The sequence below is a fragment of the Hypomesus nipponensis genome, chromosome 14 (genome assembly GCF_054491055.1).
Source record: "Hypomesus nipponensis isolate SF chromosome 14, ASM5449105v1, whole genome shotgun sequence".
NCBI classification, from domain to species: domain Eukaryota; kingdom Metazoa; phylum Chordata; class Actinopteri; order Osmeriformes; family Osmeridae; genus Hypomesus; species Hypomesus nipponensis.
The window spans coordinates 15,651,676-15,667,873 of record NC_140374.1 but is presented as its reverse complement, the minus strand read 5'-3'; the positions used below and the strand labels follow the sequence as shown (position 1 = coordinate 15,667,873).

The 16,198-nt window shown below is 46.8% G+C and overlaps 1 protein-coding gene across 9 annotated transcripts in view; it reads right to left on the bottom strand.

The window, feature by feature from the left end:
• The window catches only part of ldlrad3 (low density lipoprotein receptor class A domain containing 3), a 59,904-nt gene that overhangs the window by 32,678 nt on the left and 11,028 nt on the right, over positions 1-16,198 (bottom strand). For 3 of the 9 annotated variants that reach the window (XM_084672798.1, XM_084672800.1, XM_084672799.1), the window contains exon 1: positions 14,764-15,101. The exons of 1 other annotated variant lie outside the window; for it this stretch is intronic. In XM_084672798.1, the coding sequence (XP_084528924.1) occupies positions 14,764-14,818 (55 nt within the window). In that variant the 5' untranslated portion in view covers positions 14,819-15,101. 5 more of the 9 variants (XM_084672805.1, XM_084672801.1, XM_084672804.1 and 2 more) reach the window with 5 other exon arrangements.

Genomic DNA, 16,198 nt, shown 5'->3' with positions numbered 1-16,198 from the left:
AGAGATAATAATCTTACAGTCAAAAGGAAAGGCTATTATTATCTGCACATTCTACTGAGAATCTATTAGAAGCAGTAGCTTCCTTTGATATTGCTACCCAGCCAGGGCCATACACAATCAGCCGAGAAGGGGGAATATATAAATAGGTCAAACGGTGATAAGTCAAAGCCAGGGTAATATTAAAGGAAGGTAGATAAGAACACACACACACACACACACACACAGTTTATATGCCAAACTACTCACTTTACACATTATATATTCGACTGAGGTGTGAAGAGACCGAAATAAAAAACTGTAATAAAAAGGCTTTACGGATACACATAAACAAATCTCACACAGCAGAGGTACAGAGGCTGTAAATGGCCTCCCTGAACACAATTCCTCACCACAATTTAAGCCTCAATGGCTTTATTCGTAGAACAATTACAGTAAAAAAATATAAATAAAATAAAAACGTTGGCAAAAGTCAAACATTTATCAAATCGGGCAGCAAGTGAAAGCAGACATGGCGTGTTGATGTGGACCAGGAGGAGTGTTAGGGGCTGGAAGGCAAAGCATGGCCTGCGGGATGAGGCCTGGATGAAACCTGAGGCCTCCTGGAACAAGCTAGCATAGCTTCACAGCATAATGTAAGCCACCAAATACTCCTCGCCAGAAGCTCGCGAGTGAGACAAACGGCCCAAAATGTCAAGACCTTTATCTCATTATGGTGGTATGGTCGACACTGTAGAGACAGTGAGTGGTTGTGCCACATTGGCTCCCTGGAAAACATGGAGCTGGGCAGGGTGGTGGAGCGTGAGGGGCCAGGACAAACGGTGGGCCAGTTCTCTGTCTGACAAACTGAATCGGGGGAGGTTAGAAGGGGCTTGTCAGATGGCCGTTTGAAGTGACAGTGCCTTTGTTGATCTAGGGGAGGTGCGTTAGACAGAGTGGTGTCAGCAGATGAATTAGCTGGGTGCACAGCATAAAGGATGCTCCAGTTTCATCATCATAGAGGAACAGGGGGGGCACCGATCCATATGTGCATAAATAAAAGCTAGCTTCCACTTAGACTTTAGACGATGATTAAAGATGTGCACAGACACGCACTCTCTCTCTCACACACACACACACACACACATGCAAACACAATTTCACACAAACAAGTAGCCTACACACACATATTTTTGTTTTTGTTTGTTTCCAAACAGCAGCCAGAGCTGGGGGCTGCCGCCTTCTTTCCCATCTCCTCACATCACTCACAGCAGGACACCCTGCTACTCCATCCTGGGGAGTGACATCCAAATTCTGAGGTAGCTTCCTCCTCCTCCTCTTCATCCTGTCCTTTTAACCCCTGCAGGCCCAGTAAACACTCAACGCTTCCCTCAGCCAAGTCCCACTAACCTCGCTCTCACTCATCCGAGGGGGAGTGATGCAAGCCTCTCTTTTGTCTCTCGCAATAAAGAGAAGAAGCCGTAAGGGAAGAAGGGACCTCCAAAACAGACAAGCAGAAACATGAAATACACACGCGAGCATGTGCACACACAAACACACACGCACACACACACTTGTTAAATGTGAACACCACAGACTGAGACCCATGAGGAGGGATGCACACACACCAGCATGCAAACAGAGGAGAGACACTTGCATGAAGGCATGAAAGAGCTGGGCTTCTCTAAGAGGACCACTGGGTTAATTGGGAAGCTGCTAAGGGAGAGAGAGGGAGAGCGAGGTAGAGATGGAGCCAGAGGGAGACAGAGAGAGAGACAGAGAGAGAAAAGAGAGAGACTGACACAAGGGGTGGAAACAGAGAGACAGAGAAAAAAGAGAGGGCCAGACAGACTCAGAGAGAGAAGCATAAAGGAAAGAGAAACAAAGGATAGAGAGACAGAAAAAAAAACGAAGATGACCCACGTCGTGGCTTTAAACATCATCCCACGTATTACATATGCTGTTAACAACTATCTCAGTAAAAGCCCCTGCCTGTTCTGTAGATGCCACAACAAATGTTCTGTTTTGTTTGTATTGTCAACATCAACCTGGGTACTGTGTCCTTCTACCTTCACCAAAAAAACTTACAATCACATTAGTAAACCAATGGAACTGTAATTATCTCCCTGATTGATCCTTCTCTACTGCTGGCTGATGATCTCATTGTATCGTTCCTTCTGAATGTAGTTCTGCCAAGGTGAATATTCTACACTTTAATTGACTTGGCAAAATGGCAATGAATACATCAATGAAGCATAACTAATGTATTTTCTCATCCCCCAACAGCTCCCTCTCCTCCCCTCCCCTCTTCTCCCCATCCTCATATGTGACATCACTCACATTGTCATCCATTACATACCACTCATCCACATACTCTTCCTCATCCACAACATCACTCTCATCCTCATCTTCATATGTGACATCACACTGTGTTCGACACTCTCCAGCTCTCCTCTGAGCCCTGCACTCTAGATTCACGCTGCAACTGAACAAAGCACGAGTTCCATTACCTGGCCAACAGTGTAGAGCTTTTGGAGAACGTTGAAAGTGATGGATCAATACGAAACAGGGTTAAGTTTAGCATCCCTGTTATACACTTAAATTCCCTACATTTTCCAATTACTCACCATTTTTAAAGGGCCGGCTGTTTCAGAATGTTGGCTTTCAGAGCTTGTTTGTGGTATGTGTATGTAGATGTGTGTGTGTGCACGTGTGTGTGTGTGTGTGTGTACGTTGTGTGTGTGACGGTGCAGACCCAAAAAAGGGGGGATTCTCATTCTTGTGCTCAGGTGTAGTGGAGCATCCAGTATAAATGAGCAGAGCTGGGGGGGGGGAAGCTCTGGATCAATTAAAAGAGACGACAGACAGACAGAAACAGAGGGAGGTGGAGGAAAACACAGAAAAGGGGGAAGGGGAGCGAATGACTGAGAGGTGAGCTGGAGAGGGGGAGTGAGAGGAAAAAAGAGAGAGTGAGCGAGAGTGAGTGACAGTGAGCGAGCGAGCGCGTGCACGCGTGTGTTTGTGTGTTCAGTCGCCTGGTCCCTTTGAAATCCCATATTTTGGCTGCGGGCTGGGATTAAGTGTGTTAGCCTCCAGCAGACCGTTAACGGGCCAGGACTGAGCAAGACAGAGAGAAGACATGGAGATAGGGAGGATGGAGGAGGAAAAAGGTGATCAAGTCAAAGAAAAAGAGGGAGCGATAGGGCCGAGGAGTTTAGAGAGAGAGAGAGAGAGTGAGATGCATCAGAGAGGAGAGAGAGAGATGGTGAGAGAGAGGAATGGGAGTGGGATGAGAGGAGCGAGGGAGGGAGAAGAGGGATGAGAGGAGAGATACCAGGATCAGAGGAGACGGGTGTGTGTCAGTCTTGCTGTGACGTGACCTTGTTCTCCGGCACTATAGGACTGAGAGAACTAACTTTAGCTAGGAAGCTTACGTCACCACACACATACAAACACTCCTACACACACACACACACACGGCACAGACAAAGGAAAGTGCCAACCCACAAACACACACACAGCACAGTGGGTATTAGGCAGCTTGCGCCACATGGGTTTGGACTCTAAAAGGAGTCTTTGTTGACAGAATAGCATGGGGTCCACTGGTTTCAACAATCCAACTCTGCTTGTATTCCTGTACATTAAGAGTAAATCACACACATGTAAACAAACCAGCAAACACACACACACACACCAGATGAGGAGATCCACGTCTACAAGGACATTCATGTCACTCAGACAGTGCTGTGGTCTTTGCTTGCCATGGTGTGTGAATCTTTACTCTTCTTATCGTCTACCTGGGTCTGCTGATCCATTCCATTGTATCCTCAGCCACAGGGAGGTCTTGATTTCCAAGCACTAAGTGCTTTCAAGCATTCGCCAGCATTCAGGGCACAATGAACAAGCCAAGACAGAGACATATATAAAGTAGGAAGTGCACTTTCACTGGCATCTCCTGTCAGGTGTCTCTCTACATGAGAGGCCTACTAGAGGATGGAGTCCCACTGTCAGAAGATTGAAACCAGACTGGAGATTGTTCAGCCGGAATTATGAATCAAAAAAGCGACATGTTTGGCTATGCAAAATATGCAAAGAGCAAACATACCTGATAAAACAAAGAGAAAAGGGATGTGAGAGGGAGGGGATAAAGAGAGCAGAGAAATGGAGAGAGGGGGGTGGGGTGGGGGAGGGAGGGCGTCTTCATGACCTTGAAGGTGATGGACAAGGTGATGATGTGTTGTAGACCAGGGGATCTTCTTTCAAGGCCACTCAGAGGATGGATTAGGAATGTGAGTGGAGACACACACACACACACACACACACACACAAACACACACACACACATAACCTACTTTACTAAGTTCCCTCACATCTATCAACTCCAGAATATAACCCCTGGATAACCCTGCCTCCAACACTATCCTTCTGTCTCCTCTTCTCCCACCTGCTCTCTCTCTCTCTCTCTCTCTCCCCCCCCCCGCCCTCTCTTTCCTATCCTCCTCCTCTCTCCCCATTTCATCCATCGTCTATGCCCACTCACCAGGTTCAGGCACTGAAGAAATCTTTTCCCTTCCTTTGCTGAATAAGTGCAACTGATAATGCAGGCCAGCCATACAACGATTAGGCTAAGAGCAATTACATTGTCCCCTAAAGTACAGCACAGAGCAGTTTCTGCTAAGGAAAATCACATTAGCTGAGATGTTGCCATGCTTAGGAAAGCTTTTCTAATATGGAATCTCTCTTCAGTCTTTCTTTTAATGTCTAGCGTGGCCCTGACGCAAGACTTGTGGAGGCTTGCATGCGTGACTTCACAGACTAAATTAAAAGCAAATTATCTGTGACATTCGCAATTTTGTTTTGTTTTGCTCTCCCTGATTGGGCAGACAACACAACACATAAAAACACATGGCTGCGCGCACACACACACAAGATACGTTCCCAACACTGGATGTTTTCGCTCGTTACTGTACCGTATTCCTTGAACGTTCGGTGTCAAGCAGGCCACACGATGACTAGCTCTGGATCACGCTGAACGCTGCTGGGCCAAATGAGTCTGGCCTGAGTAAAGAGGACCCAATTAATGCACCGTCAGGCTGGGATCACGGAGCAGGGCCTAATCCCACACTCACTTTGTTCTGAGTAAATACAGTTACCTCTCCACTGGTTGATACAGGAAACGACGGCACAGGCTCTTTGCAAAAACGGGCCATTGACATGACAAGCTAGCATAATGTGTTAGCATAATAGGCTAGCATGCATTGTTTCCAGTACCTGTGGTGTTTCTGAAAGACTGAAAAACTTCTTGAGGAGTAGAGGGTTTCTCCTGAGAGGTAAGCCCACTGTCTACCTAATCCTCTGAGAGATGGCAGGGGAACTGCAGAAGTGCCGCGGCTTTAGAATATCACCTTGGGATTACTTTCACAAAAGAGAGGACAGGATGAGAAGGGGAGGAGAGGCCTTGAATTCCCACTGTCATTGAGCCATCTACTCCCTAGCAAAACTGCTGTATAGGGAGCATGCACGCACGTACACACACACACTTCTCCCCCAGACAAAATAACCACTTAATACGTCTGAGTCTGTACATTAGTTCCTGGGGGAGGAAGGCTGTGCTGTCAAACAAACTGGCCCATTCATTCTGCCCCCCCCCCAACCCCCCATCCCAACCCCGCCCTTCCCTCCACCTCGCCCCTCATCAGTCGCCCGCTCCCGCCAACGAAATGTCACGGCTCCCCAGCGACTGCCTCGTCACATAACAACCCATCCCTGGTCCATAGCGTGCCATCGCTCAATCACGCAGCTTCACCATGGCGATGCGTGTCACGTAGGGGCAGGCGGGCACCATCAGACAGTGAGGGATGAGGGGGGAGGAGGAGGGGGGAGGAGGAGGAGGAGGGGGCACTGGCCTGGGCTGTAACCTGAGATGACACTGAGGCTGTCTGTCTCTCAAATGACCCGATGTCACTAAAGACTGACTGACTGTCTGTCTGTGACCGGACTTTGCCTGACCTGACTTAAACTGTCTGTGTGTCTGACAGGGCTGATCTGATATGACTGTCTATGACCGGACTTCACCTGACCTGGCCAGACTAAATCTGTTTGTTTGTCTGTCAGTTTTCCTGTCTCTCTGACCACCACAGCTTCAGAGTCTAAGCAGTGGGATCAATGGAGGAGTCATGGCTACCATCAAAATAAATACCACATACCACAATTTATGAACTCTTAAACCAAACCCCCATGTGACATTTGAATGTCACATACTTTATCGCAGTACAGCGTATGCAGGATAAATACATATTCATCTTCAACCAAACTATTCTTCCACACCTGGCTTCTTTGTCCAGCATCGAGGAGAAGGACAAATAAAATAAGTAGAGGGATAGAGGGCATAAAAAGGTGTGATATATTCACTGGAAATGAGCTCTGTTTTGTAAAACGTCCTCCAGGGGCCAGAGGGATGAAAGCGAGGGAGGTGGAGAGGAGAGAACAAAAAAGGGACCCGCCACCTGCTCTCCTCCTCTCGTTCTCCTGTCGCGCTCGCTGGCTAATGAGCACCTAATTGTGTCGCCGGGCCACAGTGTCACCACGGAAGATAAATCCAGGTGCAAACAATCTGCGTCCCTACCAGAGGATCAAGAGAGAGAAAGAGAGACAGACAGACAGAGAGAGAGAGAGAGAGAGAGAGAGAGAGAGAGAGAGAGAGAGAGAGAGATTAAGAGAGACAGAGATGAAGAGAGACAGATGGAGAGAGACAGAGATGGAGAGACAGGCAAAGATGGAGAGATATAACACGAGAGAGGGTGAAAAGGGAGGGAGAGGGTGAGAGAAAGATAGTCTTTGATGTGTTTCATTGGAATGTAGATGAGGGAAAGGTACAAAAGTGGATCAGGTTCCCTTCATTTTACCTTTCTCTTTCTCTCTCCTATCTCTCTATCTCTCTCTCTCTCTCTCTCTCTCTCTCAACTCAATTATTTTGTTATTCTCTTTTGCTTTATTGGGAAGACAAAGACAATTCAACCGCAAAAGGAAGAAGAAAAAACACATTTTGTAAAATAATAACCCTCTCTTCTCCCAGTCAACTTTCACTAAGTGTGGTAGAGGTCAAACGCTTTCAAAGTGAGAGACTGAGAAAAGGTGAGGGAGAATTAAGGGAGACACATATCCACTGATGTCCCAAAGGGCTCCGTCCTCGGACCCCTCCTCTTCTGCCTGTACACCATCTCACTTGGACCAATCATCACCTCCTATGGCTTCTCCTACCCCTGCTATGCTGACGACACCCAGCTGTACCTGTCGTTCCCCCGGACTGATCTGGGGATCTCAGCTAGGATCGAGGCCTGCCTCACAAACATTTTATTTTATTTAACCTTTAATTAACCAGGAAGATCCCATTGAGATTAAAATCTATTTTTCAGGGTAGAGTTGGCCAAGACAGGCAGCAACAAAAACATATAGTTACAGACAGGAGAACACAGAAATGAGACAAGTAAAAAAAAAGTAAAATCTAAAAACAACTAAAAGTTTGAGTCAGTTACATAACCTGGTTAATTTAAAAACATTGACATTTTTGCCTCAATTTCTTTCATTTTAGATTTAAAAGCAGTAAGTGGTATCAGTTCTCTGAGTTTTAAATCATTCTGCAAAACATTCCATGATAAGGGTGCCCAATACATAAAAGCCCTTTTTCCCATTTCCGTTCTGGCATTTGGGACAGCGAGCATAAAGAAGTCCTGAGAACGCAAGGAGTGTTGCCTGGCAACAAGGAGTGTTGCCCGGCACTTTTGTAACGTTTGCGGCTATCTCGTTGTTAGGATCAGTGACCTATGAACTTTTGTAAAGCTCTCTCTTGGAAGTCGCTTTGGATAAAAGTGTCTGCTAAATGAATACATGTACATGTAATGTAATATATAATCATGGGAACTTGAACACACACACAGACACACATGTCTGACCTGAAGACATCCATTGCCAATGGTGTGTTAAAGACATCAAGCTGAAAATAAACAGAATAAGGCTCTGCCTGGGCTGCATCCAGCTAGCCTGCCTCTGTTTAACGTGCCTCAGGTTTACCTGACTCTGTATAGCCTGCCTCCAATTAGCCTGGTGCTATTTAGCCTGCTTCATTTTAGCATCTCTCCATTTAGTCTTTCTCCAGTTTACATGCTTAACCTCTGTTCATCTAATCTGCATTTAGCCTACCTCAGATTAGCCTTCCTCTGTTTACCATTCCTCTGTTTCACCTGCCTCCATTTAGCCTACCTCTGTTCAGCCTGTCTCAGTTTAGCCCTCGGGCCACATCTCCATGTAGTAAACAGTGAAAGACGAGCTATGTGCTGGAGGTATCCCAGGTACAGCGATGCATTCAGCCGGGGCAGTGGACTCATTTCTCCTCACAGCCACCACAGCGCCCTGTGTGGTGATGAAGCAGAGGACTGACAGAGATACACGACTCCCCCAGCCCAGCCCAGCACCTGCCCAAATGAAAACAAATGGACCAATCCAAAAACTGCTGCTTAGAAGCAGCTTAGGGACGTACGATTTTACATATTTCTCACATCAACTCTTAGTTTGTTTGTTTATTGGTGGGTTTGTTTGTATTTTTTGTTTAAGGGTTTGTTGGTGTGACTTGATTCAAAAAGCCCTGCAGTTCTATTCTGGTTCATGATGTATATGTGTGTGTGTGTGTCACGACAGGCCGGGTGGCTACTGAGGTCAGTCAAGGGGAATCCATCCGACCTCCATCATAATCAGCTCTTTAGATGATCTGTCACTGAACCCTGACAGACCCGCAGCCAATAGAAACCACACCAGTGGGGCATGTGACCTACAGCTACTGAAACTTTTATTCCAGCAGTCAAAGATCGTTTTCGAACCCTTCATGTTACTGGAGATATTAAGTTACAAGAGAGAGAAAGAGAGGTGGGACGGGGGGAAGGGAGGAGAAGAGAGAAGGGGAAATGAGGAGGGCCTGGAGGGCTAGTTTGACACCTCGTCCGGAGTATAAGAAGTGAGTCAGAAGTCTTGTCTAGGTTCTCATTAGAGGCGGCTTCAGAGAGACTGACTCAATTAGCATCTCTGACACAGCAACTCCAGCTAGACTAATAACTCAGTAATGACCCTGGTCTAGCTTCTTCTTGCTCTCTGCCTGTCTTCTCAACCCTGCCAGCCTACAGTACCCACCTTCACCTCCACACGCCAGCTACACACCTCCACACACCACCAGCTACCCACCACCTCCACACACCAGCTACCAACCTCCACCTCCACATACCAGCTACCCTACCTCCACCTCCACATACCAGCTACCCTACCTCCACCTCCATACCAGCTACCCACCTCCACACACCAGCTACCCACCTCCACCTTTCACCCACCCTCTATACCAGCCTCCCCAACCCACCCCCTGCCTCCCTCTCTGCCTCCCCAGCCCTGCAGCTCCCTCCCTGGCTGAAAAACCCAAAGCACAGCATGGATCCAACCCTGTGGAGGCCCCCAAGCTCTGACAGACGCATTAGTATGGTGGCCTGGGGCCCATAGGGTAGTGAGCCAGGGAAACAGCATTAAAGTCATTAACATGGGTTTAGAATGGGGCTGAGGCTGCTGAGGCAGGGTGGGTAGACAGCGGGCAGGATCAGGGTGTTGGTTCCAGGGGGAGATGAGCTCCCTCGTATCCCCTGGTCCCCCTCCAAGAAAGGATTACACATTATACACACACCCCAGCTGTGACCAAGGCTCTGCCAGGATGCACGGAACAAGTTTGTGTGTGATGTGTGTGTGTGTAGGTGTATGTATGTGTGCAAGAGACAGAGAGAAAGAGAAGAGAGAGTAGAAAAAGAGAAAGAGTGAAATCTAGAGAGAGTGTGTGTGTGTGTGTGCCCTCCCTCCCAGGCCAGACACACCAATATCAACCTTCAAAACACATTCCATCAAGCATTCCACACTGGGGAAACCCAGGGCTGTGGCTGGGGCGGATCTTCAGGTGCACCAACGATACAAATTCAATTTCGATATCATGGGGTCGCCAGCCAAGGCGGAGAAAATTAATTGTGACAAAGAAGCAATTATTTCCAGTCAGCCAAATTGAGATTGATCTTATTTGTTCGTTCATGCACTTGTCTAGGAGAGTACCATCGAGTGCGTAATGGCTCCTGCGTTCTGAGACTCTTCTGTAATTGGAGCTTGGCCCGGGAGGTTGCTAAATCAAACGTGGCGTGCCCATGCGCGCACGCAGGAAATAAAAAAGGTGAGCAGAATTCCACAGGCAGCATCTGCTGAATGTCAATGTGATCTGAGAGGAAGGGAAATTCACACCTCTTACTTGCTCGCTCTCTCTCTCTCTCTTTCTGTCTCTCTCTTTTTCTGCCTCTCTCTCTCTCCTTCCTCTTTCCCCCAGAAGGAGGTGGGGCTGATATCAGTGTTACTGATGTTTCAGCTGGTCTCTTCACTCAGCTTGTTACTACTCTGCCGGGCTGGTCAGTCAGTCACAACACGATTTCTCCATGGAGAAACCAGAGATCTAATATCCATCCAATCACAGTAGATCAGAGAACATCATGGTTACACACAAGTTGAATCCAGACCTGTCAGCCTTTTGAAAGTTTTAGAAACTAAATATATTTTAGATTCCTCAACATTTTGATTCATAAAATCTGCATATATGACACACAGTTGGATAACCCAGTTAGGAAACTCAAGTAGCAAGCACACTTTGTAATCAAGAAGTCTTTTGTGTGATTGCACAGGGATCTGGGCTGTGCCAGGTGGACTTTGCAGCTTTGCAGTGATTGCCAAGACAGTGCTTTAGACAGTCATATGAACGGTATGCACTGGGATTCAGCTGAGCTGGGTGCAGCTCTACTATTCATAGGCGTTTAACAACAAGAGCAGTTGGTAAACAAGCCATTATGCCTCTGCCAATTGTGCGTCAATACGGAGGTTCAGGGTAGCACAAACACTATTAGTGTCAGCAGTCCGCTGGCTATAGCAATCGCTGTCACACTGAAAGACTGTTTCACAACATTAATACACAATTGGCAGCAAGCAACATGTCGCTGAAATGCTAGCAAACATCGTACATTGATCCAATTTAAAGCAGTCAATGAAGTCTATCTCCCTTCTCTCCCCTCCCCCTTCCCTTCCCTTCTGCTCACCTCACCCCTCCCCGTTCTTCCCCCTCCCCTCTCCTCTCCTCACCCCCCTCCATTCCTCTCCCTCCCCCCCTGTGAAGAAAAGGCGGTCTCGCTGACCTCTGAGGTTTTGTGTTTGTGTAGACGGTCAGAGGGATTCCAGGATTGTGGTTTAAAATAGCTCCCATGTCACACTCCAAGACACAGCACCCTACCTGTTGCATGGCAGAAACCAAGCAGCACCCAGGCCCAGTCAGGCCCTGATATCATGTGCCTAGCAGAAACGTGGACAGCAGAGAAAGACAGAGCGAGAGAGGGAGAGAGAGAGAATTAAGAAATAGAAATAAAAGGGAAAGATAAAGAGGGAGGGAGAGGGAGAGAAAGAAGGGGGAAGGAGGGAAGGATGTAGGATAATAGGAGGTAATGGGGTGTATGAACAGCAAACAGCATTATCTGAGTCATGACTGGTTCTCAGTGGGTGAGGTGACAAGTCCCCCCACCATCCCCCCACCCAAAACCTCCTTGTTACCAAGGCAATGTAAGGCTAACAGCTGTCCGCAGGAGTCTGTGAGCAGTAACATGAAAGATAAAAATGCCCTAACCCAACAACACACTCAGCTATGTCATCTCACCCATAAATATGGCTTCCATCCGAATAAGTAAAGGGCTAAGCCCACAGTCGGGCCTTTGCAGCTTAAGTGTGTGTTTCTTGTGTGTGTGTATGTGTGTGTGTGTGTGTGTGTGTGCATGTCAACATCAAACATAGATAAACAAGCCCTTCTGTAGAGCACTGGGTTTGATCGTGGCAACTGGGAAGCAGACAGGATCAATGGTCAAAGCACAGCAAAGGCTTCCACGGCTCAGCAAAGCAGGGTGGATCAATCCATTAGCAATTTATAAAGAGTTCTTGGACTATTTCTTAACCTTGTGTTCCTTGGCATCAGCGTTCTCCCCCACATACATTCTCATTCAGTCGAGTTCAATGAAACATAGACCAACATAAAGCAGCATAAGTTACAGATCCAAGAGCTGCAGGTCAGTTGAAAGCTGCCCCAAATTCAAAACAAAGAATCCCATGAACTATAGTATTCATCCTCTGTGGATGGATGCTACAATACAAACACTGCACGGTAAAACACAGGAAGCAATTGCGCCAATAACGCATCCGAGTCCCTTGCAAATTGAAAAGCAGCATTATGTAGCATCTCCCCTCGCCTCAGTCTGGCGTAGCTGTGTCTAACCACAAGGGAGGGCCGGGGAAGCAGAGAGAATGAAACGTGACTCCGGTCATGTGGCTTTGTTGAACAACTCAGGGGACTGGAGCCGTTTCTTACCAACAACAAGGTCCTCCTAATCCGAGCGGCGCGATGTGCTACGCTGGCGACCGGCGCAGCAGCAGCCTGAGAGGAAGCACACTCACTGGTCCTCTCACGCTATCTGAACCAACGCCGCAGACAGGCATGGCGTCAGTTAGACTTGTGCGGTTTGTTTACAAACACGTGCACGCATGCGCATGCACATTCATTTGGCACATACCTACACATACAGACACACACTCAGACACAAACACATACCACACGGCGTGGATATACAAACCAATCCGTTCTTAGCCATAAGGAGAATCCCTGAACCGCCTCCTCCAAGCCTAAACAAAGCACATTGTTCATCGACTGTCCAGGTGACTAAACAACACCAGGCATCATGACCGTGGGTACTGGGTACGAGTACAAATCTCCAGCCACCTGTCCCCTTTGGAGCCTGGCAGAACCAGGAATGTAATAGAACACATTCATCTTGATTGTGGAGATACTGGAGCATGGAGAATGGCCATGGCTGTTTGTTAAACACACCAGTACTACGAAAGATACCTCCCCACTGCTTTTAATACAAAAGAAATCTGTTAGACTGTTACAGCGGGTCATATCGCAGGTGGTGTCATCCCAAGTTGAGGATGTGATAACGGGTCAGTGTGGCAACAGCATGTTCAGGATGTCATGTGGACAGAAGATAAGCCATGGGTGTAATCATGAATTCAGCCAAGAGGCTGAGCCAGCTAATATGATCTCCTTCTCTGCTATTTTACTTTACTGCAATAGGGTTTTTAAAAACCGTAGCGAAAAAGTAATAAAAAGGGTTGGGGCAAACTAGTTAAATGTTTGAATACACACTCAATGACACACTAATCTCTGTCGCTCTCTCTCTCTCACACACACACATACACACACACACATAAATCAAACTGAAGTTAGTCCAACTAATACCCCAGCCAGTTCTGTTGTGATGGATAGGGTTCATTATAGTAGGAATACTTTACTACCCAACCAAGCAGAAGGAACGCAGAGGTGCCAGAGAGAGCCTAGCCACGGTGACTAGGGTCTGTTTAATGGTCTCTACAGACAGAGACAGACCTAACTGAAAGGACCAGCCACCATTAGAAAAATGACAGATTTAGTATGTGCACAAGTTGAATGTACTCTTTTTTTTTTTTACTTTGTTCTTCATATTTCGCCAGCTGTGTGTGATCTGGGGCCCTGGCTGTGAGGGCTGGACTGTGTTTGGTGTTAGGCCTCACTAACCCTGGACGGCCAGACCAAAGGCACAGAGCTGGGGCAGAGCATCTGACAAGCCTACCTAACATCTCAGCTCTACAATAAATTGCACTCAGGTGCATTTGTGCAATGGCGAGCTAATCTATTCTGGTGGTTATTTTGTACTGCGGCAATTCATTGGGGTTTCTCATGCAAATTGGGGTTAAAGACATGTGGCTTGAGTTTGTTTAAAACGAACAACTATAGTTTCAGAGTTTTTCAGCGACATGCATTAGCCTTATAAACTACAAGTTGTAGCCTACTCATGATTATTACTTGTAATGCATGGACTGTATGAGCGTATACTCCATTGTTTGTTCCAGTTCTAGTATATAAAACTACAACTAAATGCAATTTAGAAATTTGATTAAAAGTTTTGTTCAAACTTCAAGATGGCCTAGCTGCATCGGATTTATCTTGGGCCAATACATATCAAACACTCCTGCCACTTTCTATCCAACCGTGGGTGCGTAGCCTAGCTTAGCTTAGCCAATGCCCAGCTGCCTAGACAGTGAGATATGAGGTGACTCCATGCCCCTTAACTGGGCCGCAGCTGCTATAGCGGGGCAGGGGGGACAGATTGACTTGTCAACGAAGTCCTGTCAACAACCCGTAGTCATAACTAGTCTCATACCTCTCCCTCCGCGTTGCATCTGATTTTGCTTACTACTAGACTGCAACCCAAATAATATATTGTAGGTTCCTGTGTTGAATTAATACTGTCAAATTATGAGGAAAAAGCGGCAGAACAAAATATGGGACAGCGAAAAGAAAACATTTACTTCTACAGCTATGCATTTACTGTTTTTTTTTCCGATAGCAAAACAACCGCACGTTGATAAACTCATTCGACTTAAACGCAGACTTTGCCCCGACACAAAGATCAACCAAGTTTGCGAAGGATACACATAGTTTACAGCTGCATATTTTAGGATACAAAGGTATTTCATTGTATGGCGCTACATCAAAACGGTAAAATTTGTGTCTAAGTAGCCAGCGAATTGTTTCCCTCCATCTTAGCGACGGCGGCTATTCCGTTAGAAGAGGCAGTATTCCATAGTTTTTAAACTTACCAACAGAGGTACAGCCCGAGCCCGAACCAACCAAGAGGTACCAAATCCACATCATACAATCAGTATTCGGCCTGCCCTGATCCGCCTGTAGCGGACCAACAATCGGGGCAAGAGAAAACTTCGATAAACTCCAATCCACAGTTTGTTTTCACTCAAGTTTTTTTTTCTTCACCGACTAAGTCATGAAATAAGTGTAGAGAGGTGGATTTTCGTTGGGACAGTGGCCCGGATTCAGGACAGGGAAGGGGGAGGAGGAGACAGGCGATGGAAGGGGCTTCGGGGTGGTGGCATGGGAGTACGAGGGGGATCGGGTTAGCGCTGGGAGAGGCGGAGACTTCTGGCTGCTAACAGTTGACTACCGGTCGGAAGACAGTGCATGTGCCTGTCACTCTCATAACTACCGTGATGTAAGAAGTTATTTTAACTTTTATTTACACAACAGTTTATTGACCCAGATCTTTCCTGCTGAGAATTCCTGAATAATGTTTTTCTTCAAATTGTAATAAAAAGTCAGTGGCCTATTGTTGTAACATAGCAAGAAAGCAGATTTGCCTTGTACTTGTACTGTAATACAAAGTTCTCCCCCTCTCTCTTCCTCTATCACTCCCTCCACGCCTACTGCAAATTCAGCAGCGGTGAAAGTCAACACATAGCAGGGGGGAGCAGATTGAAGCAAAGCATTCACCTGGAAAGACCTCTGCTCTCTATCGCTGAACACAGCTGTGCTCCGATAGACGGGCCCAGCGGCAAAACCCTGCATTTGATAACGCTCTGACCTGCAGGCATACGGTGTGAATGAGACATGCTATCAGACTCATCCAGCTAAGAGAATATTCATCAAGCTCTTCTTATCAAGCCCCTGGCACATACAGCTGCTGCTCTGGCTACAGGGTACGTCCTAGCATGTCAGTGAGTAGGGTTCAAATTGAGGGGGATGGGGGAATGGGACCCCACATAAGGGTTGAAGAGAAATTCCAATTGAGGTGGCTCTGTGCTGTTACCCAGCACCTCATTCACCATCCACCTTGGTGACCCTCCCCAAGACCTATCACAGCCGTCCTGCACTGTCAGTGAGGTCTCCGATATGCAAAAGCAGAAAAACCTTTCGAATGTGATCAAGTATTGACACAGGTGTGATGTCTCTTTTATTGATTATGGCCCATTAATCTTGACGTACTTTTTACCAAAATGATATTAGATAGAGGTTAACATGGTCAGAAAGCATGCGTGTGCTTTATGTGTATGACTCTATCCTTCCACCTGCATCCCTCCTCACTCAAAGCCATTTTCTTCTTGTCAGTCATAATTCATTTAAGTTTAATGAGAGGGGTACAAATAATTTGCTATTAATCAACTTGCCTGATTAAATGAGCGAAGTAAGAAATCCAGTCCACACACATCTGGATCATCCTGTGTGCTACAGTGTTACACCTAA